The sequence below is a fragment of the Salvelinus fontinalis genome, chromosome 25, assembly GCF_029448725.1.
Source record: "Salvelinus fontinalis isolate EN_2023a chromosome 25, ASM2944872v1, whole genome shotgun sequence".
Lineage (NCBI taxonomy): Eukaryota > Metazoa > Chordata > Actinopteri > Salmoniformes > Salmonidae > Salvelinus > Salvelinus fontinalis.
The window spans coordinates 21,198,150-21,224,010 of NC_074689.1; the positions used below are offsets into that span (position 1 = coordinate 21,198,150).

The window sequence follows — 25,861 nt, forward strand, 5'->3', positions numbered from 1 at the left end:
AGATAATTCAGTGTATGTGCTCCAATGAGTGTATTTTGCTCAATATTAGGATTGAGAACTAATAACTAATTCAAGGGTTTTTCATTCATTTTACTATTTTCTACACTGTAGAATGATAGTGAAGAGATCAAAACTCTGAAATAACACACATGGAATCATGTAGTAGCAAAAAAAGTGTTAAACAAATCAAAAATACATTTGATATTTGAGATTCTTCAAAGTAGCCACCCTTTGCCTTGATGACAGCTTTGCACACTCTTGGAATTCTCTCAACCAGCTTCACATGGAATGCTTTTCCAACAGTCTGAACAATATTTTGTCAGAAGTGCTGTGGAACATCCAGGTGCTCTTTTGCGAACTTCAGATGTGCAGCAATGTTTTTTTTTGGACAGCAGTGTCTTCTTCCGTGGAGTCCTCCCATGAACACCATTCTTGTTTAGTGTTTTACGTATCGTAGACTCATCAACAGAGATGTTAGCATGTTCCAGAGATTTCTGTAGTCTTTAGCTGACACTCTAGGATTCTTCTTAACCTCATTTAACATTCTGCACTGTGCTCTTGCAGTCATCTTTGCAGGACGGCCACTCCTAGGGAGAGTAGCAACAGTGCTGAACTTTCTCCATTATAGACAATTTGTCTTACTGTGGACTGATGAACATCAAGGCTTTAAGAGATACTTTTGTAACCCTTTCCAGCGTTATGCAAGTCAGCAATTCTTAATCTTAGCTCTTCTGAGATCTCTTTTGTTCGAGGCATGGTTCACTTCAGGCAATGCTTCTTGTGAAAAGCAAACTCAAATTTTGTGAGTGTTTTTTATAGGGCAGGGCAACTCTAACCAACATCTCCAATCTCCTCTCATTGATTGGACTCCAGGTTACCTGACTCCTGACTCCAATTAGCTTTTGGAGAAGTCATTAGTCTAGGAGTTCACATACTTTTTCCAACCTATACTGTGAATGTTTAAATTATGTGTTCAATATAGACAAGAAAAATATATTAATTTGTGTGTTATTAGTTTGAGCAGACTGTGTTTTTCTATTGTTGTGACTAAGATGAAGATCAGATCAAATTGTATGACTAATTCATGCAGAAATCCAGGTAATTCCAAAGGGTTCACATACCTTTTCTTGCCACTGTAGGTGCAGAAGGCTTACACTTCTCTTCAAGAAGATTGGGACTCTAGTCTAGCTTTCCCTGCATGGGACTCTAGTCTAGCTTTCCCTGCATGGGACTCTAGTCTAGCTTTCCCTGCATGGGACTCTAGTCTATCTTTCCCTGCATGGGACTCTAGTCTATCTTTCCCTGCATGGGACTCTAGTCTAGCTTTCCCTGCATGGGACTCTAGTCTAGCTTTCCCTGCATGGGACTCTAGTCTAGCTTTACCTGCATGGGACTCTAGTCTAGCTTTCCCTGCATGGGACTCTAGTCTAGTTTTCCCTGCATGGGACTCTAGTCTAGCTTTCCCTGCATGGGACTCTAGTCTAGCTTTCCCTGCGTGGGACTCTAGTCTAGCTTTCCCTGCGTGGGACTCTAGTCTAGCTTTCCTGCATGGGACTCTAGTCTAGCTTTCCCTGCATGGGACTCTAGTCTAGCTTTCCCTGCATGGGACTCTAGTCTAGCTTCCCTGCATGGGACTCTAGTCTAGCTTTCCCTGCATGGGACTCTAGTCTAGCTTTCCCTGCATGGGACTCTAGTCTAGCTTTCCCTGCATGGGACTCTAGTCTAGCTTTCCCTGCATGGGACTCTAGTCTAGCTTTCCCTGCATGGGACTCTAGTTTATCTTTCCCTGCATGGGACTCTAGTCTAGCTTTCCCTGCATGGGACTCTAGTTTATCTTTCCCTGCATGGGACTCTAGTCTAGCTTTCCCTGCATGGGATTCTAGTCTATCTTTCCCTGCATGGGACTCTAGTCTAGCTTTCCCTGCATGGGACTCTAGTCTAGCTTTCCCTGCATGGGAGCGTTTTTTTAAGGAGATGCCAGAGGAGCACAGGTGCTTGCATATTGCACAAGAGACAGAGGCTATAAGTTAGAAGCTTATTATGCATAACCCATCATTAATTAGCTAAATATAAGGCTAATACCGCATCGAATGTAAACTCAGCAAAAAAAGAAACATCCCTTTTTCAGGAACCTGTCTTTCATAGATAAATTGTAAAAATCCAAATAACTTCACAGATCTTCATTGTTTCCCATGCTTGTTCAATGAACTATAAACAATTAATGAACATGCACCTGTGGAGCGGTTGTTAAGACACTAACAGCTTACAGACGGTAGGCAATTAAGGTCACATTATGTCAACAAATGTGTTCACAATTTCTGCAAACTTTTATTTCAGCTCATGAAACATGGGACCAACACTTTGCATGTTGCGTTTATATTTTTGTTCAGTATGTTTTAATTCATTAGAATCATCCAAGGTCAGGGAGGCCTATTTGACGCATGGACACAGGCACATGCGCACATGCTCATAAACGCCCCAACATACAGAATCAGAGGCAGCATAAAAAGCATGGCGGTTAAGCATTGGAATAATGAACATGAACAGCATCAGTAAATACTGTAGAATCCCTGTGTATTGATCTCTTGAGCAAAAGCCCTCAAGCCAAGAAACACCAAATATTTTCTTTGTGTCAAACTAATTTCATCAACCCCTTCAGAAGTGAACCAGTCAGGATGAGCGTGTTTGTGTGTATTAGCGAGTTTGTGTAAGCTAGACCAAACCAAACAGGCCTCAAAAGAAACTAAGCCGTCAGTAGTGTATGTGTCTGTGTGTATGTGTCTGTGTGTATGTGTCTGTATGTCTATGTGTCTGTGTGTATGTGTGTATATGTTTGTGTATGTGTGTATGTGTCTGTGTGTATGTGTATGTGTCTGTGTGTATGTATGTGTGTGTCTGTGTGTCTGTGTCTGTGCGTATGTGTCTGTGTGTATGTGTCTGTGTATGTGTCTGTGTGTATGTATGTGTGTGTCTGTGTGTCTGTGTCTGTGCGTATGTGTCTGTGTGTATGTGTCTGTGTATGTGTCTGTGTGTATGTATGTGTGTGTCTGTGTGTCTGTGTCTGTGCGTATGTGTCTGTGTGTATGTGTCTGTGTGTATGTGTCTGTGTATGTGTCTGTGTGTATGTGTCTGTGTGTATGTGTCTGTGTCTGTGTGTGTGTATGTGTGTCTGTATATGTGTCTGTGAGTATGTGTCTGTGTGTGAGAGAACCAGCCTGACCAAACCCATCTCTCCTATAGTCCTGATTGATTGCCTCCGCAATCAGCAATTAAGCTCCAGTGATCATCCAGAGGAGGGGGGGTCTCTGCTCTCCGCCAGCCCAGAGAAGGCCTCACTGGGCAGGGCTACGTTTGGCCCGGGGCTGGGCTCATTGGAGGAGGTTAACTCCAGCATAAATAAGCATCTTTGCAGTCATTACAGGGATTAGGCAGTGATTCGCCTGCAAGGAACCAAGAGGCTGCCAGAGGTTCACTACAGTTCACAGCCTGACTTATAGGGAGAGGCCCGCCGAGATTACTGAGTGTATGTGAGAGAGACAGAGAGAGACAGAGAGAGAGAGAGAGAGAGTGTATAAGTGTGTCTCCAATCTGAGCCCCTGGCTGTCCCTTGATCTTTTGCATGTTTCAGCAGTGTGAAAGGGGATAAGGAGAGATGGAGAGAGAGCATAGGGAGAGATGGAGAGAGAGCAAAAGGAGAGAGCATAGGGAAAGATGGAGAGAGAGCAGAGGGAGAGGAGAGACAGAGAGAGAGCAGAGATGGGAAGAGGGCATAGGGAAAGATGGAGAGAGAGCAGATGGGAAGAGAGCATGGGGAAAGATGGAGGGAGAGCAGATGGGAAGAGAGCATGGGGAAAGATGGAGAGAAGGAGAGACCAGAGGGAGAGAGAGCAGAGGGAGAGGAGCGATGGGAAGAGAGTGACCAGAGGGAGAGAGACCAGAGGGAGAGAGACCAGAGGGAGAGGAGAGAAGGAGAGACCAGAGGGAGAGGAGCGATGGGAAGAGAGTGACCAGAGGGAGAGAGACCAGAGGGAGAGGAGAGAAGGAGACCAGAGGGAGAGGAGAGATGGGAAGAGAGTGACCAGAGGGAGAGAGACCAGAGGGAGAGGAGAGAAGGAGAGACCAGAGGGAGAGAGACCAGAGGGAGAGAGACCAGAGGGAGAGGAGAGAAGGAGAGACCAGAGGGAGAGGAGAGATGGGAAGAAGCGTGTATGTTATAACTTTCCTAAATTTCTCTCTTCACTTTAAAACAAGAAACACCCATTAAATGGGGTCATTATTTGGGTATTAATTAAATTGACTACATTTTAATGAACAGGATTTAGGCACAAATACAAACAGATGCAAATTTCGTTAGCGGTGATGAGCAACAGAAAATCATCCATTATTTATTAGTCCCGTCAGTCATGTTTTTGCATTTTTCATCAGAACAAATATTCCCATTTGAACAGAACAGAGCAGCACAAGGCCAATTTGGGGCAGAATCAACACATTTCTTCATCAAATATATGCTCTGTGTTTCTCCAACAGTCACTCAGAGCTGTGTGAACAAACAGGCCTGTCCAAAGTCTAACAGTAGGAATGGAAGGGCAACAGGAGCAGGATGGTCAGTGTGTGTGTGCTCACATACATTATACATGGGCAGACAGGCCCTGTCTGTTCATACAACAGACTGAATCTCAGTCATCATCATCTTGTCTTTCCAGTGCATCTTCCATCGTCACCCAGAGTATCTTAAGCAAAGAAACTTTGCTCAGTTAAAGGGTCCCTCTGAGACCCTTTGTGTGTGTGTATTTCTGAATGTCTGTCCGTGTTTGTGTGTGTGTGCATGTGTAAATGTCAATTGTTCTGTAGACACTGTATTGAAGTCCATTCACTGTGACCTTGAGTGTCACCAAAACTCACTTTACAAGTAAACACGTGTTGTGTGTGTTCCCGTGACTGGATGTGACGTTATCATCTCGCGTGGACGTCAGTCATCTCGATCTGCAGTTTGACAGCCTTTGCCTCCCCGACTTCCACGCCACACTTAGGACATGTCAGGTAGGCGTCGGCGATGGAGTGACTCTTGACGCAGTAGTAACAGAACACATGACCACAACCTACCATGTGAGGCATGGTAGGCCACTCCCCACACAGACCACACTCCTTCCACACCGCTGAGCCCTCTCTCACCCCCACCTCCCCTCCCTCACCTACTCCTAGGGGGTAGAGCAGTGAATACATGGTTGTCTTGATCTTCCTCATGTTGACTAGAGGGAGGAGGAAGATGAGGAACTCAGCGAAGCCGTGCCACAGCAGCTCTCTATTCATGTACTGGAAGGCTGCATCCCGGACCGTCTGGGGCTTAGTGAACACCGCACGGATACCCAGGATCCTTTCTGTCAGAGATGGGTGGCGCCCCTTCCTCAGGAACACCAGGAAGTTGATCAGATTGGCTACCTGGGGAGATATCAGCGGCATGAGTAACAGCTAGCCCAGGGTTTCCCAAACTCAGTCCTCAGGACCCCAAGGGCTGCACGTTTTGCTTTTTACCCTAGCACTACACAGCCGATTCAAATGATCAATTAATCATCAAGCTTTGATTTTGATTTGATTGAATCAGCTATGTAGCGTTAGGGCAAAAACCAAAACGTGCATGCCTTGGGGTCCCGAGGACAAAGTATGGAAAACGCTAAGCTAGCCAATCAAAACTCAGAACTTTATGACCCTACCTGGGTAAGGCCGGTGATAAGAGAAAGAACTCGACGCAGTCCCAGACGCAGACCTCCATCAGCCGGGGGACTGCCGCCCAGCCCCAGGGAGAGGAGCAAGCTGTGGGATCGCTCCGTCAGCCAGCGGGGGCCGACTGTCAGCAGGGCCAGGCCCAGCCTCTGTCTCCTGCTCAGGGCCCTGTAGCACTGGGATAGTGACAGCGTGTTGTGGTAACGGAGGTTCATCATAGACTGGCCCACCGTAGCACTGTTGGGGTAGACTGTGAACCTCCAGAGAAGGAGCTGGAGCAGGGCCTTGAGTTCAGGCTCCACGGGGGTGAGCAGGCCTGGGCGGAAGTGTTGGAAGCACTGGGAGAACTGGTTCCACACCAGCTGGTCCAGAGCAGAGTCCAGCTCAAAGGCATCCAGCTGGTTGATCCTCAAGACAGGAGTCTGAGGGTCTGGACCTGAACCTCCCTCTGGTGGGGGATGGGCTCCTCTGGTAGAAGCTGGAAAAGAAGAAGATGAAAATCAAAAATTGTACTTGTAGGCTACATCACATACATACAGTATGCAATACAAGGATTTATCAAAGGTGCTCCACAGCAACATAGGCCTAATCCCCAAAGAAAACTCTTTTGGCAAGAATAAACTGTTTTGGAAGGACGGAACCTTGAGAGGACCAGATGGAAAGGGATACTTTGACATTTTGGCAATGAAGCCCTTTATGTACTTCCCTTGAGTCAGATGAACTCGTGGACACAATTTGAATGTCTCGGCATCCAGAATGAAGGAAGTTAGAGGTAGTTTTGCGAGCCAATGCTAAGTGCAATCTTAGTGCAATGACGATGTCTACAGGAACAGCTGGCATTCTAGCTGTCATATAGACGTCCAGTCTTTGCACTAACGCTAGCCAGCAACTTCCTTCAAACTGCAAACAAGAGACATAAAAATCGTAACCCTGATTTCATCTGACTGAGGAAGTACAGTAGATAAAGGTCTGCATTGCCAAAATCTCAAAAGGAGAAGTTTGCTTTTTTACAACCAAATATTTTTTTTTGTAAATAGCATGTTATAGAAAGGTCCAGATTTCACATGTTTTTAAGAAACTTAACGCAACCAGCGATTCATTTCCTCATCCTCGTTGTGTAGTACAGGGCTTCTAAAAAAGGTTCCAAAAACACCCAAATACATCCTTTTAGAAACTGAAACACAGTCATTATAGTGACGTAGGTCTTTAGAAGTTGTACACATGAAATTGTGTCATTTCAAATTTGATGTTGTATTCCATTGTGTGACTTGAGACATTTCCCCTATCCAGCTATTCCATTCTCTGTGTAGCCTGCTGCTACAAGTAATTGCCAAAATGAAGGAAACACAAACATAATGTGTCTTAATAAGGCGTTGGGCCACCACATGGCGCCAGAACAGCTTCATTGCACCTTGGCATAGATTCTATATGAATTAATTACATTTTATATTTGTGTCAGATCGCCAATTGCCAACCCATCCTTTATGGGATTAATTGGCACAAACAACCATTACAATAATTCACTATGGTAATTAAATTATCATTGTTCTTCCGGTGTTCTCTACATTGCATAAAGAGTGAAAAACAATTCCATAAAAAATTCTAAAGGAACATATAACAGTAAATAAGGTTATCCAAACAATACTTACATCCCTAGAGCAGTACAATAACACATACATACATCTGAAGTAATAAAGGGAACAAAAATAAAGGGAACACTTAAACAACACAATGTAACTCCAAGTCAATCACACTTCTGTGAAATCAAACTGTCCACTTAGGAAGCAACACTGATTGACAATGAATTTCACATGCTGTTGTGCAAATGGAATAGACAAAAGGTGGAAAGTATAGGCAATTAGCAAGACACCCCCAAAAAAGGAGTGATTCTGCAGGTGGTGATCACAGACCACTTCTCAGTTCCTATGCTTCCTGGCTGATGTTTTGGTCACTTTTGAATGCTGGCGGTGCTCTCACTCTAGTGGTAGCATGAGACGGAGTCTACAACCCACACAAGTGGCTCAGGTAGTGCAGTTCATCCAGGATGGCACATCAATGCGAGCTGTGGCAAAAAGGTTTGCTGTGTCTGTCAGCGTAGTGTCCAGAGCATGGAGGCGCTACCAGGAGACAGGCCAGTACATCAGGAGACGTGGAGGAGGCCGTAGGAGGGCAACAACCCAGCAGCAGGACCGGTACCTCCGCCATAGTGCAAGGAGGTGCACTGCCAGCGCCCTGCAAAATGACCTCCAGCAGGCCACAAATGTGCATCGGTATCGTCTTTTTTTGGTCCTCCAATAATTGGTATCGGCGTTGAAAAATCATAAAACGGTCGACCTCTAGTCTCAACGTCAACCGTGAAGAGGCGACTCCGGGATGCTGGCCTTCTAGGCAGAGTTGCAAAGAAAAAGCCATATCTCAGACTGGCCAATAAAAAGAAAAGATTAAGATGGGCAAAGAACACAGACACTGGACAGAGGAAATGTCTAAGGAAATTTACATGCCTCAGCTCGAGTCACAACAAAATGGAATACAACATTGCAGATAAAGTTCGGAATGACAATTTCATGTGTATAACATGTAAAGACCTACATCAACATACTGACAGCGTTTCAGTTTCTAAGAGGACGTATTTGTGTGTTTTTGGATCCTTTGCTCATGCTTTTTTCAGAGCCCCTTTACTGCCACAACGAGGATGAGGATTTAAAGCACTGGTTGGGGGGGGGGGGGGGGGGGGGGTAGGTTTCTCAAAAACAAGTGAAATTGCAACAACAACAGTGTCTGGACCCTTCTATAACATGCCATTTACATTAAACATGTAGATTTGGTTGTAAAAAAGCTAAATTCTCCTTTAAAATGAGAAGTCCATCCTATTATGCATTTTTATAGTGGATCTGAAATCACTTTTCACATGTAAAACCCATCCTAAATGTGGCCTTTGAGCGTTGCAATGCGGAGGCACATGGGGTCTTAAGATGCACACGGACACACACACACACACACGGTCTTAGCCGAGATAGGGGTGTGCGGAAGAATCACATCAACAGGGATTAGCCTAATGGCGCAGTCTTGGCTACACCGTAACCATCTGCCAATATGGAACTACTTCACTCCCCGGTGTACTCTAGATGAGATCCCACCACTGTGACGTCTGGATGACTCCTCACTGAGTGTGTCTGTGTGAGTCCATGTTTGTATCGTCCTTGGTTTATCTCTCTCTACCCCCCCACCCCCCATCCAAATGAAATGGTTTAGAAATGAAAGGCCGAAGGAGAGAAAGAGAGAGAGAGAGACCTTTGTGCTGTGGTGAACAGGATTTGTTACGTGGCTTTAAGAGATTTCAGCTCTGGAATGGAAATATGGCAGCTTTGACTGAAGGGGTCAGTTGTGACATTTAGACCGAGTTACATTCTAATAAGCAGCACTGCGGTGCTTAGAGTTTATTTTGGTCCATAAGAACATCCTGCATTCATGATGTTTCAATAGACTTCAGATGATACAGTACCACCCAGTTACATTTAGAAATGAATGAAATGGGTGACATTTTAAAGGAAATAAGTCATTCAAGTTTAATTTAATTCATGACACTATTTACGAGTGCGGCATACAATGTCTATTATACGAAGTTTGAATTGGAATTTAATTTATAAAGTAGCCTAAAACTTACAAGAAAATAAGTAGGTGAATATCAAATAATTACATAAAGATTCTAATATATATAACCTAATTTGTTATGTCACATCATTTAGGTGACATAGCTAAGCATAATTGGTCCTTGGTAAATAATAATACATTTAATTTGTATAGTGCTTTTCATTAGAATTATCTCAAAGCTTTACTGAGAAACAAATGAAGTAGTAGCCTCACGTTTGTATGCACTGCCTCAGTGTGGGCGTATGCACTGCCTCAGTGTGGGCGTATGTGCATGCCTGCATATGTGTGTGTGTCAATCAGGTAGGCAGGCAGGGGCATACGTAGATAATCCACCGGTCCACAGCGCCATATAGCCACACAGTGCCAAGTGTGAGAAATATCCCCCTCTCTCCATCCCTTCCTCCTTCCCTCCCTCTTGGGAGAATCCCCTGGCCTGGTACTCCCTTCAACGCTGTTATTGAGCAGTTGACAAGTTATGAATGAAAATGTTTTATTTGGGAACACAGTATTGACAGCCGGCTATCAATAGTACTGTGGCTATTGTCAGGGGCTTGTCAATATTAATGTAATTATGATGTAAGAGGATGAGAGAGATGTTAGAGTCAGGCCACTGTAACATCTTCTAGACACACACACACACACACACACACACATCAATAGCAGGATTACTATTGACAGCTACCCTCAGACTCTCAGCTATATGCCAAATACATAACAGCCCCACACTTCAGTCAATACTCTCTGCCTATAAAAATGAAGTAGTGAAATTTACAGGGCTTTCACCACAGAACTGGAAATCTATGGCTCTTATGTAATGGTCAGAAGTCACCGATCAATGGGCAGTGGTTAGGCCTATTGTAAATAAAGGACATACACTTACAGAGGCACGAAAGAGCAAACACACACACACACACAAAGATTATGTTCAAGCATTGAACAGGAGCCATCGACTTCATAATGGATCAACACAGGGAGAATGCCCTCTCCTGGAGCTGGTGAGTGAGTAGAGTGAGAGAGAGAGAGAGGACTGACTGACTGAGTGTGGGTTATTGCCTAAAGTTATCTACTATAGGCCTAGTTCTGAAATCAATACAAAACAAGTAAAAAGCTAGAAGCCTACACATTTCATGGGGTAAATGTAATGATGTTTAAATTCTATATTTAACATTGCTTCAAACAGCATTTTGGGGATATTTACAGATTTAGGGAAGTCTGAGGCCAAATGAATCATTACTAGGACAATGTCAATACACAACATATGGATATACTGCAACAACAACAACGCTAGCACAAAGGGTTAATATTGGGCAAACACCATGACAAATAATAGGATAAAAACATGAGCGCTCCACGGCATCCAAGCTGTAGTCTGCTGCTCAAATCAGGGCTTATGACAACTGGCGCAAAGTGACGAATGAGTGACAGATAAGATTGCGGCATATCAACTGTCACCCCCACCCCTAGGCAGCATCCTGTCGGCTACGATCTACTGATGGAAAAAGGGATAGGGAAAAAAAAGAACAGAAAATACCAGAGTGAAAACAGATAAGCACAAACTGCTCAACGACAACACCCTGACCTTGAGTCTGTCTGGCTGTCACAACTGGACAGGACAGAACATTCCTGAAGCAAACATAGCAGCTCAGCTCGAATCAAGGCTATAAGGAATCAAGGCTATAAGGAATCAAGGCTATAAGGAATCAAGGCTATAAGGAATCAAGGGAATTTAGGAGGGTGGCTAGACTGTCATCTTGACCTTCGGTTTAGACATAGTGCCAGGGATGGCACCTTCAGGACAAGAGATAGAGAGTGGGTGTCTTGATCCCCAAAGGACAGGACACATAATAGTGATATTATCCCTATATTTTTATGATCACTGAGGCATAATTATATTATTGCCTCCTTCAGATATAAAATGTCTAATATATGTATGCCTGGCTTTGTATATAAGCAATTTATTATGCATCAAACTCCTGGCTTAGACTCTCGTACACAAATACCAAGGCAGTTAGCTTTGCTTGTTAGCCTACATTCTCTGAACTAAAATATAAACTGTTACAATTGGCTCTTCTACTGTGTGGAATATGCCTTTAGCTCTCACCCTACATTTCTCCTCTCATGTAAATGAATTTGTGTAAAAGGTCTGGAGAATGTAACCTTCCATTCTAAGCACTCAAACCTCTTTTATTCCTCTCTTTATTGCTCTTCTCTCTCTGGCCAGAGTGCTAGGCCTACTAATGTTTTCTCAATGAAAATTAATGAGAATGTCAGTTTTGGAACTTTTAAAAAGTGATGTCATGGCCATTACAGGTATGCTAAGATTAGCCAGGCGGTAAGAGGACTAATTGTTATGAGTCTGTTTCATAAAAAATGGATGTGTGTAAATGCACAGAGTGGTCCTAGACCCTGGCTCCCTCTCTCTCTTGGTGTGTGTGTGTTGCACTCAAATGCTTAATCAGGACTCCCCTACTCACCTAAGACTAGGGTTGCAAACTGACTAGGGTTGGAACTTTCAATAAATTCCCTGGATTTCCAGAAATCCTGGTTGGAGGATCCCGGATTTCCTGCTTATTCCCTCCTGATTCCGGGAAACCTCTAACTCGGATTTTGGGAAAACCAGGGAATTTATTGAAAGTGTAATGAATTTTGCAACCCTCTACCTAACACCATAGAGAGCCAGAGGGCGAGGGGGACCTAGTTAATGCCTGAAAAAAATATAACTTCTGCCTGACACAAAGATTTGTGCTCTGCTTAATCTGGTTTGCTCAGAATATAAATTATTTAGGAGAATTAATTGATTTTGTGAGTACAAAGGTGGAAGATACAAAGCTTGTATGACTAATAAGTACAGCAGGGTTTGCAGGAAAACAACTTAAAAACTCATGAAACATTTAGGAGGCCAAGGAAGTGCATTGAATGGTGAAGCAAGAACAGTTAATGAATGAGACATTTTTTGTTGTGTCTGATGAAGTAATGCGCAACTGCCGTGGCCTAACCTCATGCAAATAAAATGTGTAGCGTTAAGAATATTTGATCAACTAATGCAGGACAGAAGACAAACGATGATGTGCAAACTTTTGTTCTCATGTTTTATCAGTTGTACACAGCAATTAAAACGATTGAGCAAATGGAATGCTTAACATGCTAGAGTGCCAGACAGACCCTGGCTTGTGAAGACCCAAGCAATGCTTTTCTCTCTCTCTAAAGCGGACAAAGAATGCTGTTAAAAGATGTGCTCATGTCTGGAGCAGTCACTCATCACAGTAAAAATACTTCACAGAAACGTGCTGGCGTGATGAGTAGCCTAAACTCGTCTGAGGCCTGAAGGCTTGCGTTAGCTCCCCAAGCAAATGCCTAGGCTTTAGCTCAGCAGGCAAACAGTGTTGAGGCTTTTAGGCAAGACGAACCAAGTTCAAACACAGTCTGTCAGACGACTACCCCTGCCGGCATTTGAACTTTGGATTCATTACAAACATTTCTACTGAACAACCCTTTTAGAGGACAGGGCCTGAGTGTAGAGAGCTTTTTCAAATGAGTGCAGCAGACAAAGCTGTGTCCATGTTAATGCCTGTTAGAGAAATCTATAGCTGACCTCTTGACCTCTAGCTGAGATCACACCCCAGTTTAACTTCACAGATTCCCTTAAAAACCCACTCAATATGCTAAGTGTTCTCTCTCTCTCTCTCTCTCATCCAGTGTAATCATCTGCTCTAGATTCTCTTGATAACAACACTCATTCCTAGTTCTTAATTCGTAGTCTACACATATCAGCCATTTAACAAAAAACGCAAAGCTCCTCCATTTTGATAATAAGGCAAGAGCATTACGTGATAATCAGTCAGAGGATTAGGTTGGCACGAGGCAAAATGGCCAGCTACAGAGTAATTGTAAAAGAGAGATGGAGTAAAAAAAATGAATAGAATAGAGGACGATGATTGAGGGGAGGGATGGTGTGAGTGGCCTCTTGAAAATCAATAAAATCACCTACTGTACAGAAATTATGACATCTCTTTCTCTGCTTTTAGACTGGCCTGGAGTGGGTTAAGCTTCAGGCTGAAATGGCAGTATAGCCTACTGCAATAATCAAATGTACAGTACACTAATTAATACCTATGGGGATAATTCCTGTTATAATATAGCCTATATACAGTATTCACTATATATACACAGTACCAGTCAAAAGTTAGGACACACCTACTCATTCAAGGGTTTGTCTTTATTTTTTACTATTTTCTACATTGTAGAATAATAGTGATGATAACAAAACTATGAAATAACACACATGGAATCATGTAGTAACCTAAAATATTTTATATGTCACATTCTTCAAAAGTAGCCACCCTTTACCTTGATGACAGCTTTGCACACTCTTGGCATTCTCTCAACCAGCTTCACCTGGAATGCTTTTCAACAGTCTTGAAGGAGTTCCCTCATATGCTGAGCACTTGTTGGCTGCTTTTCCTTGACACTGCGGTCCAACTTATCCCAAACCATCTCAATTGGGTTGAGGTCAGGTGATTGTGGAGGCCAGGTCATCTGATGCAGCAATCCATCACTCTCCTATTTGGTCAAATAGCCCTTACACAGCCTGAAGGTGTGTTGGGTCATTGTCCTGCTGAAAAACAAATGGTAGTCCCACTAAGTGCAAACCAGATGGGATGGCATATCGCTGCAAAATGCTGTGGTATCCATGCTGGTTAAGTGTGCCTTGAATTTGAAATAAATCACTGACAGTGTCACCAGCAAAGCACCCCCACACCTCCTCCTCCATGCTTCACGGTGGGAACCACACATGCGGAGATCATCCATTCACCTACTTTGCATCTCACAAAGACTCAGCGGTTGGAACCAAAAATCGCAAATTTGGACTCATCAGACCAAAGGACAGATTCCCACCGGTCTAATGTTTTTATTTATTTATTTTATTTTACTTCACCTTTATTTAACCAGGTAGGCAAATTGAGAACACGTTCTCATTTACAATTGCGACCTGGCCAAGATAAAGCAAAGCAGTTCGACACATACAACAACACATAGTTACACATGGAGTAAAACAAACATACAGTCAATAATACAATGTCCATTGCTCGTGTTTCTTGGCACAAGAAAGTCTCTTCTTCTTATTGGTGTCCTTCAGTAGTGGTTTCTTTGCAGCAATTCAACCATGAAGGCCTGATTCACAGTCTCCTCTGAACAGTTGAAGTTGAGATGTGTCTGTTACTTGAACTCTGTGGAGCATTTATCTGGCCTGCAATTTCTGAGGCTGGTAACTAATGAACTTATCCTCTGCAGCAGAGGTAACTTTGGGTCTTCCTTTCCTGTGGCGGTCCTCATGAGAGCCAGTTTCATCATAGCGCTTGATGGTTTTTGCAACTGCACTTGAAGAAACTTTCAAAGTTCTTGAAATTTTCCAGATTGATTGACCTTAAACTTATGATGGACTGTCATTTCTTTTTGCTTATTTGAGCTGTTCTTGCCATAATACTGACAATTAACAGGCACACCTGTTAATTGAAATGCATTCCAGGTGACTACCTCATGAAGCTGGTTGACAGAATGCCAAGCTAGTGCAAAGATGTCATCAAGGCAAAGGGTGGCCACCTCATGAAGAATCTCAAATTTAAAATAACACTTTTTTTGCTTACTACATGATTCCATGTTATTTCATAGTTTTGATGCCGTCACTATTATTCTGCAATGTAGAAAATAGTAAAAATAAAGAAAAACCCTAGAATGAGTAGGTGTGTCCAAACTTTTGACTGGTACTATATATATATATATATGGTTGGATTAATCTTGATATTCAAGTGGTGTTCTTATGATATTCAAGTAATAGGTATTAAGGTCATGATTAGTGATGGGGGAAAATTGATACAGTTACATATTGTTATTTTTGACGATATATATCGTATTATATCTTTTTGACAATATCGCAATATTATTTTGCCGCTAGTTGGCTATACCTGCACCAAAACTCCAGTATTTCTCCTTCATAGCGTGTTCTCCATCTTCTCTTTAAATAGGGAGCCAATTAGTTTTCAGCACTTTTATTTCCACGACTGATCAAAACTCGTTTTCTCATGGCTCTCTTGTCCCTCTGCAGCAGGCATATGGTGAACAATATGTTTTGAAAATCCAATCACAATACACATCCTATCGACACCTACGTATCTTGATAATATCTGGATCTTGATGTCCCTGGCAATTCCCAGCCCTAGTCATGATACAACTGCAGCTTGCTGGCAAGGTGAAACCCGTCATTGGAATTTCTAGAAAACAAATGTAGTACACGTTTGTATTAATTACATCGATTGTTGCAGAACCTTTCCTCCGCTGCAAAACGTTTTGCAACAGAAACCGTTTACGCCAAAGGGGAGACGGTTTGCATCGAAACGAGAGATTCTATTGGACAAATTCAGGTAGGTTCCTCCCTTTTCCTATATTTGCTTCCGTTTAGTTCTTAAACGGTTCCCATTGCGATACCTAATTTATAGACACCAGGGATGTAATCATTAGTCCAAAGAGTAGCGTTTTGCAACGAAAACAATAGTTTATATTGGACAGATTCAGGTAGGTCCCCCGTTTCGTTCCTAGTGAATAGACCCCAGCTTGACCGCCATACTGTCAGTTTGATAGTGTGCAGTAGATAGTATTTGAAAGCGACACAGCTCATCGATACTGAACTGTACATAATGCAAATCAAAGCACAGAAGACATGGCACATGAGTATACATTCCAACGAAGTAGCATATGCATTGCCCACTGTTTGCAATATCTCGCGCAAATATATCGATTGCCGTTTAAATGTAATTGGAATATGCAGCTAATATAACTTGGCAATGCATTGTATTTCATATGACAAAAAGGGGACCGATATTTACCCATTGTTTTGCTTGAAATCGACCGTTTGTCACCTAGATGTGAAAGCACTCTTCATTTCCGGGTTGTCAACGCTAACCACTCCTCTAAAAGCGAACGGGCCAATCGACAAATGAGTGCGCAGCAGCAAGCAAGTTTAGCCAATTGCATTATGTCGCTGATTAAGTGAGGGTGCACACTGTCGTACCTATTGGGTGAAATACCACAGTATGCCGTCACTGCAGCAAGATTTGTGTGTCCTGTTGCCACAAGGAAAGGGCAACTAGTGAAGAACAAATACCATTGTAAACACAACCGATATTTATGTTTATATTTTCCCTTTTGTACTTAAACTATTTGAACATCATTACAACACTGTATATAGACATACTATGACATTTGATATGTTTCACTAGCCAATAAAGCCCCTTTATTTGAAATTGAACAAACGTGTAACGCAACAGCGAGGTAAATATTAAAATCACGGCGGGTAACAACCGCATAAAGTCCATGAGGGACAATACCTCAAATAACTCAGTCGACCATGACGTTACAGTATCTCGATCAATCAACACTGCACATTTGCAGACGGAAAGCTGCTTGAGCCAATCGTATCCCTTCAAAGGGCGGGTTACTAGCTATTTGCAAGCACCTCTCGCACACGTCAACACTGGAAACTGATGGTTGTAGTTACCGACCTAACAACCAACTTTTCTCCAATCACTTTTACTTTTTAACGATACACATGGAAAGTATGATATTTTTTGAAAAACCATGTCTATAAGACAATGTTGACAGTAGAGTTTTGTTTGTCATTATACAGCATAGTTATCGAGACAACAGACCGAAACAAGAAGAGAGCAACTCTGAGTGATGATAAACAAAGCATGATAGCTAGCAAGCTAACGTTAGATAATGAATCCCTGTGAGGTCATTTGAGTAATGTTTTAGCAAGTTAACCGAAAAGACAGTTAAGTTTTCAGTGAGACGAACTAGCAAAATGGATTACAAGAGCAAAAAGTCCACTCTGTCCGGGGAAAAATCACAGAGGTCTGGTCACAAAAGTGACAAGCCACAGCAGAACAACTCGACGTCAAGAGTTGATGCTGATCATGGTGGTGAGATCATTCACTGTCCTGTTACCAAGAACATGAAACACCTCCTGGATGAGTTCAAGGGGCTGTATGAGGAGAGGTTGAGACGCCTAGAGTTTGATACAAGAGGGGGCACAAATGAGGACATTTTACAGGTAGGTGAACCTGGTGAAGTGTCACATAATTTCACAGCAGGTCATTTTCTATCATTATGTCATCATTATGGTCATAGCTAGATGGAATACCGTTTATGTCAAATTGACGTAATTTTTTTTTGTGCATTTTAGCTAACCCTAACCATTTTCTCACCTTAACCTAATTCCATAAATAACCTAAACCGTAACCCCACCCTCGGCATGGTTGCTGCCAGTGTGACCGTGTGACCCACTCTCAACTGCTACAATATATTGCGTTATATCAATTCACATAACATTAGAGCAAGCTGGCAACATAGCCAGGTAGCCAATTGGACAAGGCCACTCAAGTTACTGTATTAAGTTTAGCTCTCTGTCCTCTGTATATACCTACTCCTTCTCTGTAACCAATTGTGACAAATAAAAAAGAACAAAACACTATCTACAGTCAGTGAGCACAATCATGATGATTATTGCTAGACAAATAACAGAGGGAAGCACAGAGCTGGTTTTATGAAGCCACAGCACTTGTAACAGGTGGTAAATTACATTAGTCGTCCATCTGAGCAGCTGAAACAGAGACGTGGACCGGCAGTCTTGTTTAAAAGCATTCTAATCGTCAGGGCTTGTCATGTGAGATCATTTAGACACAGCCTGTAAGTCAGGGGGCTGTACATCAAAGGAAATGTAACAAGGTTTCAAAGATGGACTTTGGTCAATTGGTCCAGTACTGGAGATATCTAACAAGGTTAGCCATAACCCAAGGATGACGTGGACAGTCACTCTTCAACCTCCTGCTCTCCAAATGTAAGCCTAGGCCGTATATGTGACTGACTAGGTTTCAACCTGGGTCGTCTACGTGCTGCAAGACTGTGTTAGCTGCTGAGCTAAAGCCTATGCATCATGTGAGCATGGTGACACTGATTTTGATGTTGCAGGCAGGGAAACCTCATCACAAAACCATGAGGCCATCTCACGTCCGCTACACAGGCATAACATATTTATAACGTATTCTATTTATAACAACATTGTAAGATATTTGAGAATAATTAGATTGAGAGAATGACGTGAGGCCGAGTCCTAGACCCAGGCCTGGCCTACATATAAACAGTAGTAAGTACACCAGCATCTCTCTAGAGTCTAGATTGTCTGTCAATACAGGTGCTACTGTGCACCTTTAGAAAATAACATGTTAGTACATTACTACCAACATAGCAAACAAAAGCAGCTATTGACGTCAAGAGGTCTTCTTGTCTTAAACTTTTGTCTATGTTCTGTTGTTGAAAATGCCTTTTATGATGAAAAACATCATTCATGTATGAACAGTATGTTGCTATATTGGGAGTGCAATTTAAAACCATTAACAAACGCACGCAATGCAACATGTCTGCTACTTATCTGTGCTTTACAAAGACACACAACATCGCGTCTAGGCTACTTATCTGTTGTTTACAGAGACACACAACATCACATGTAGTTATCACATCTGTTATTCTGTTGTTGTTGTGTTTGTAGATGAAGGTCCGTATCCTCCAGTCCTATGTGAACGACTTGGGTGAACAGAACCAAGTGCTGGTCCAGACAGTGGAGGACCTGGAAACAGAGGCCAATAACAGAGTCTGCACCATAGAGGCCAAGCTACGCACCTCTGATCAAATCATTCATGTAAGCCTCATGTCTATTTCCTTCCTTTGTGTTAGGCCTACGTTGCCCTCCCTCCATCCCTGCTTTGCTTTTGCATGCTTTTGCCTTCAGCTGGCTTGTGAGTGGCCGTGGGCTTGCCTCCCTATAGATTTGATATGTGAATGTAGTTTTACACAGCCCCATTGTTGGAATCTAATCATGGCAGAATGCTAGAGACATTCAAGGGCTAATCAACGACAACATAAAGAGCATGATCATTTAAGGCCCGTTCTCACAAAGTCTGTTATTTTCATCAAAATAATTTGTGAGAAAAAAATAAGTACGAGCATGTCTTGTTTATGACGCCGTTTAAACCAATTGCTAAATATTGTCCTGCCGCAATCCGTCAGTTATTTATTCGGAACAGGTTTGATTTTTGCATACGAAAATAAGCTGCTGACCAATAGAAGTTGTTATATGGGACATTGCGGCCTGCCACTGACAGGTCTGTGGGTTTGTTGTGTGAATTAATGAATATATTTCTCTCCGCCTGTTTTTTACGTTTGTAATGCATCAGTGAAGCAATGTATCAATTTAGCCAATGTGCTCACACCAGAGCTACACGTCACTCTCGCCATTCAAACTTCCTCGCTAATTCATTGCCAACGCTGTAGCCTTTTTTTATAGCCATTCAGCAAGCAAGAGGATGGATTGATGCTTCTCTGCTCGAATAGGCCTAGGCCTGTTAGTTTGTAATTGCTCGAAATAAGTTTCAAACTACATTGCTGTTCATTAGGGCTGCAGGTAGCCTAGCTGTTAAGAGTGTTGGGCTGTTTGCCATGAAATGAGCTGCAGCAGTACAGAACCATCACTAGACCAGCACATTAGATGGTACATTCCTCACTAGCTAGATGTGCAATTAAAGGGCCAGATGCACAATTAAAGGGGAATTACACTCAAATCTAAATGTATTAGTTTTCTTCCAGACCGAAAAAAAATAGTATTCTGTTGTGATTTAAGCATTGGCATGGACTCAGAACATCCAATTTTGTTGTTTCTATGAACAGTTGTAATTTTGAGAGTGAAAGACTACATAATATATTTTGATTTGTTTAACACTTTTTTGGTTACTACATGATTCCATATGTGTTATTTCATAGTTTTGATGTCTTCACTATTATTCTACAACGTAGAAAATTGTAAAAATAAAGAAAAACCCTTGAATAAGTAGGTGTGTCCAAACTTTTGACTGGTACTGTATATTTACAGAAAACAGTTTGCTACTTTCTCTTCTACACTAAGGACCCACGGAAGAGAAGAATATGCCTATTTGAAAGCTAGAAAAAAATGAGTACAGTTGAAGTCGGAAGTTTACAGGTTGGAGTCATTAAAACTTGTTTTTCAACCACTCCACACATTTCTTGTGAACAAACTATAGTTTTGGCAAGTCGGTTAGGACATCTACTTTGTGCATGACACAAGTCATTTTTCCAACAATTGTTTACACACAGATTATTTCACTTATAATTCACTGTATCACAATTCCAGTGGGTCAGAAGTTGACATACACTAAGTTGACTGTGCCTTTAAACAGCTTGGAAAATTCCAGAAAATAATCTAATGGCTTTAGAAGCTTCTGATAGGCTAATTGACATCATTTGAGTCAATTGGAGGTGTACCTGTGGATGTATTTCAAGGCTTACCTTCAAACTCAGTGCCTCTTTTCTTGACATAATTGGAAAATCAAAAGAAATCAGCCAAGACCTGAGAAAAATAATTGTAGACTTCCACAGGTCTGGTTCATCCTTGGGAGCAATTTCCAAATGCCTGAAGGTACCACGTTCATCTGTACAAACAATAGTATGCAAGTATAAACACCATGGGACCACGCAGCCGTCATACCACTCAGGAAGGAGACACATTCTGTCTCCTGGAGATTAACGTACTTTGGTGCGAAAAGTGCAAATCAATCCCAGAACAACAGCAAAGGACCTTGTGAAGATGCTGGAGGAAACAGGTACAAAAGTATCTATATACACAGTAAAATTAGTCCAATATTGACATAACCTGAAAGGCCGTTCAGCAAGGAAGAAGCCACTGCTCCAAACCGCCATAAAAAAGCCAGACTACGGTTTGCAACTGCACATGGGGACAAAGATTGTACTTTTTGGAGAAATATCCTCTGGTCTGATGAAACAAAAATAGAACTGTTTGGCCATAATTACCATCATTATGTTTGGAGGATAAAGGGGGAGGCTTGCAAGCCGAAGAACACCATCCCAACCGTGAAGCACAGGGGTGGCAGCATCATGTTGTGGGGGTGCTTTGCTGCAGGAGGGACTGGTGCACTTCACAAAATAGATGGCATCATGAGGAGTGAAAATTATGTGGATATATTTGAAGCAACATCTCAAGACATCAGTCAGGAAGTTAAAGCTTGGTCGCAAATGGGTCTTCCAAATGGACAATGACCCCAAGCATACTTCCAAAGTTGTGGCAAAATGGATTAAGGACAACAAAGTCAAGGTATTGGAGTGGCCATCACAACGCCCTGATCTCAATCCTGTAGAAAATGTGTGGGCAGAACTGAACATGCTTGTGCGACCAAGGAGGCCTACAAACCTGACTCAGTTTCACCAGCTCTGTCAGGAGGAATGGGCCAAAATTCACCCAACTTATTGTGGGAAGCTTGTGGAAGGCTACCGGAAACATTTGACCCAAGTTAAACAATTTAAAGGCAATGCTACCAAATACTAATTGAGTGTATGTAAACTTCTGATCCACTGAGAATGTGATGAAAGAAATAAAAGCTGAAGTAAATCATTCTCTCTACTATTATTCTGAAATTTCACATTCTTAAAATAAAGTGGTGATCCTAACTGACCTAAGATAGGGAATTTTTACTCGGATTAAATGTCAGGAATTGTGGAAAAACTGAGTTTAAATGTATTTGGCTAAGGTGTATGTAAACATCCGACTTCAACTCTATATCACAACATTTTATTTGTTTTTTAAGTAACTTTCATGCTAGAAAAGGTTGGAGACCCCTCTATTAGGCTGTGTATTATAGGACTGCTAAAGTGAATCTAAGCGACCACTTGTGCTGTAAACAACCATGAAACATTCCATCGGAGTTGACCCTTATCAGTAAGTGGTTGCACAGATTTAGATAAAGCACTCAAATTCAAATGTAGTGTCAACATAACCACCAATTGCTTGCCTGAAATTGGTCAACGGCTGATCATTAGGCTATGGACAGGTTGCGTGCATGTTTTTCTATTTTCTAATGGTTGTCAATTTTAGATTTATATAGCCTATATCACAGCTGTCTCTATATCTCCCCCTTGAAACTTTACTTCTCAATTTATATGATACAGTAGGCTATTCATTTAGCATTGTCCTATAATGTCGACTCATTTTTGATATCCTACTGAAAGAATTTGAAGCTAAGGCAAGGTTTTTAATACGTTTTTGGGAAAGGAGAAATGTGATTTTGTGTCTGAGTGAGATGCGCCGCAGGTGTCTTTAATTAATAATGGGTCCTTTTAGGTGGGTGGGTGTGCGTGTACGAGTTCGCTAATTCTCTATGTCCATTCAGAAAGTTGCCTAAAATAGGCCCAACCTGTCTGGACTTAATCTCTTTAATCAGATAGAAAGATAACTGTATATAGCAAGCATCATGCTGGTCAGCAGCATACTGTATGTAGCAAGCATCATGCTGGTCAGCAGCATACTGTATGTAGCAAGCATCATGCTGGTCAGCAGCATGCTGTATATAGCAAGCATCATGCAGGTCAGCAGCATACTGTATGTAGCAAGCATCATGCTAGTCAGCAGCATACTGTATGTAGCAAGCATCATGCAGGTCAGCAGCATGCTGTGTATAGCAAGCATCAAGCAGGTCAGCAGCATACTGTATGTAGCAAGCATCATGCTGGTCAGCAGCATGCTGTATGTAGCAAGCATCATGCTGGTCAGCAGCATACTGTATGTAGCAAGCATCATGCTGGTCAGCAGCATACTGTATGTAGCAAGCATCATGCTGGTCAGCAGCATACTGTATGTAGCAAGCATCATGCTGGTCAGCAGCATACTGTATGTAGCAAGCATCATGCTGGTCAGCAGCATACTGTATGTAGCAAGCATCATGCTGGTCAGCAGCATACTGTATGTAGCAAGCATCATGCTGGTCAGCAGCATCCTGTATGTAGCAAGCATCATGCAGGTCAGCAGCATACTGTATGTAGCAAGCATCATGCTGGTCAGCAGCATGCTGTATGTAGCAAGCATCATGCTGGTCAGCAGCATACTGTATGTAGCAAGCATCATGTTGGTCAGCAGCATGCTGTATATAGCAAGCATCATGCTGGTCAGCAGCATACTGTATGTAGCAAGCATCATGCTGGTCAGCAGCATACTGTATGTAGCAAGCATCATGCTGGTCAGCAGCATCCTGTATGTAGCAAGCATCATGCTGGTCAGCAGCATACTGTATGTAGCAAGCATCATGCTGGTCAGCAGCATACTGTATGTAGCAAGCATCATGCGGGTCAGCAGCATGCTGTGTATAGCAAGCATCATGCTGGTCAGCAGCATACTGTATGTAGCAAGCATCATGCTGGTCAGCAGCATCCTGTATGTAGCAAGCATCATGCTGGTCAGCAGCATACTGTATGTAGCAAGCATCATGCTGGTCAGCAGCATACTGTATGTAGCAAGCATCATGCTGGTCAGCAGCATACTGTATGTGCGAGCATCATGCTGGTCCCAGCATACTGTATGTAGCAAGCATCATGCTGGTCAGCAGCATACTGTATGTAGCAAGCATCATGCTGGTCAGCAGCATACTGAATGTGCGAGCAATGACGACGTGCCAGTCTTCCGTTTCCTCTCATTAAATGGGGTGCAACTAAATAAAACGTAACCAAGCTCCTTTCATGATTCATCCCATAGGATGAAAAGACTATCCTAATATTTTCAGTAGCGTATTATTTTTCCCATAGTAGGCTATAGGATCTTTCTCTCATTACTGCGTCCTCTCTAGGTCACTTTGAACAACATATTGCCACTGAGAATGACCGCAGCAGCGTTGGTGACGTTATGCAAATGTATGTGCATCAAACTTGGCGTGAATGGTTTAGTGTGCCAAAATCGGAATCTGTATTTTTGGGGGAATTCATACGAAAAGATTGCAACACAGTTGTTGAGAAAAGGCCTTTATTCTTAACAAAACAGCCCAATAGAGAAATGTAACAATATAATTATGAGAGTATGAGGCTGAGATTACATGTCTTTGTGACCATAGAAGCTTAGTTCCCCAGACAGGCAGAGAATAATACCAAACTTTGGACCTTCAGGTAAAAAGCTTCACAATACCATTCATAATAAGCAATAGTATGCTAATTATAATTCACAGGTTGAGAAGTTCAATATGCTTGCCTTTCTCCTCCATTTCCTTAAGACTCCAATAGAGCATTATCCTCTGTGATGTAATTGTAACGGCTTTCCTCCTCCTCTTCATCCGAAGAGGAGCAGGGATTCGACCAAAACGCAGCTTTTTGAAATGACATGATTTTAATGAACAAGACGAAAAAACACGAAACGAAATACACTTGAATAATTAACAAAATAACAAAACGGAGTAGACAGACCTGGACATGGAACTTACATAAATACATGAAGAACTCACGAACAGGAACAGACTACATAAACCGAGACAGTCCCGTGTGGGGCGACAAACACTGACACAGGAGACAACCACCCACAACAAACAGTGTGAAAACACCTACCTTAATATGACTCTCAATCAGAGGAAATGAAAACCACCTGCCTCTAATTGAGAGCCATATCAGGTCACCCTTAAACTAACATAGAAACACATAACATAGATTACCCACCCAAACTCACGCCCTGACCGTCAAACACATACAAAATAACAGAAAACCGGTCAGGAACGTGACAGTAATAGGTTATATAATATGCTTTAGCTGTCAGATGTAAAAGCTGAATACATATGTGATTTCTTCTCAAGGCTTTTTCAGAATAGATTGTATAAACAAGATGGTCACCATAGTGACCTTATGGTATTGTATATATTGTGGTGTTCTAGAATACCATACATTGTCGTTCTGGTCTCCTGAGAGAGTTTTACATACACAACACTAATCACGTTATATTATTTTATCACACACACACATCACCAAGTATTACAGGAAAGGTCAATTGGTCAGAGGGCACCGTTTTTATACAACTGAGGTTAGAGAGATGTAATTCTTTGTATCCGTTTTCCTTTTCAAATGTATGATTTTTTTTCCTTTGTCCTTTTATCTCTAATTAGTGGAAATGTGATTTGCCCTTGTAGAAAATGAATCAAAGATGTGTGGTTCCTTGTCAGGAATGATTGAATGATCTTTTCAGAGGGCAGTAGGGCTAGCAGTGTGACAGAGATCCTAACCTTCATAACCCCTGATCATGTGTGTGGGCCTAAATCCTTCATCCATTAAATATGAATACTATCTCTCCCATTATGTTGCTAGTGACCTCTGTTTACCATGCACATAGCTGATCTATATGTTTTAGTTAGTAATGAATAACCATATATTGAATGGTTCACTTCTGTGTATTTGTGTTGGTGCTATTTCTTGAGGGGTAAACTAACTCCATTGACAGACTGCGCTTCCATAGGTCTGTTGTTTTTGTTGTTGAGTTGTGAAGACATCTAGCCCTTCACTGATTGTGTAATAAATACCGAAACAATATGGATGAATATACACCTGTCTT

At 42.1% G+C, this 25,861-nt stretch overlaps 2 protein-coding genes across 6 annotated transcripts in view; one reads left to right on the top strand and one right to left on the bottom strand.

The window, feature by feature from the left end:
- Positions 1–2,304: 2,304 nt before the first annotated feature.
- Positions 2,305–16,344, bottom strand: pex2 (peroxisomal biogenesis factor 2). 2 transcript variants are annotated; one of them, XM_055881589.1, is made up of 4 exons: positions 16,254–16,324; positions 15,540–15,641; positions 5,712–6,199; positions 2,305–5,439 (listed from the first exon to the last, which is right to left on the bottom strand). In XM_055881589.1, exons 1-4 carry the CDS (start codon positions 16,255–16,257, stop codon positions 4,954–4,956), a joined length of 1,080 nt encoding a protein of 359 aa, XP_055737564.1. In that variant the 5' UTR covers positions 16,258–16,324; the 3' UTR covers positions 2,305–4,953. The 2 variants fall into 2 exon arrangements, with proteins under 2 accessions (XP_055737564.1, XP_055737565.1); XM_055881590.1 differs by lacking the exon at positions 15,540–15,641 and having other exon boundaries at positions 16,254–16,344.
- A 4-nt stretch (positions 16,345–16,348) lies between these two features.
- Positions 16,349–25,861, top strand: part of LOC129822972 (trichohyalin-like) — a 156,121-nt gene continuing 146,608 nt past the window's right edge. For all 4 annotated transcript variants that reach the window (XM_055881585.1, XM_055881586.1, XM_055881588.1 and 1 more), the window contains exons 1-2: positions 16,349–17,479; positions 18,974–19,123. In XM_055881585.1, the coding sequence (XP_055737560.1) occupies positions 17,231–17,479; positions 18,974–19,123 (399 nt within the window). In that variant the 5' untranslated portion in view covers positions 16,349–17,230. The remainder of the gene's footprint in view (positions 17,480–18,973; positions 19,124–25,861) is intronic.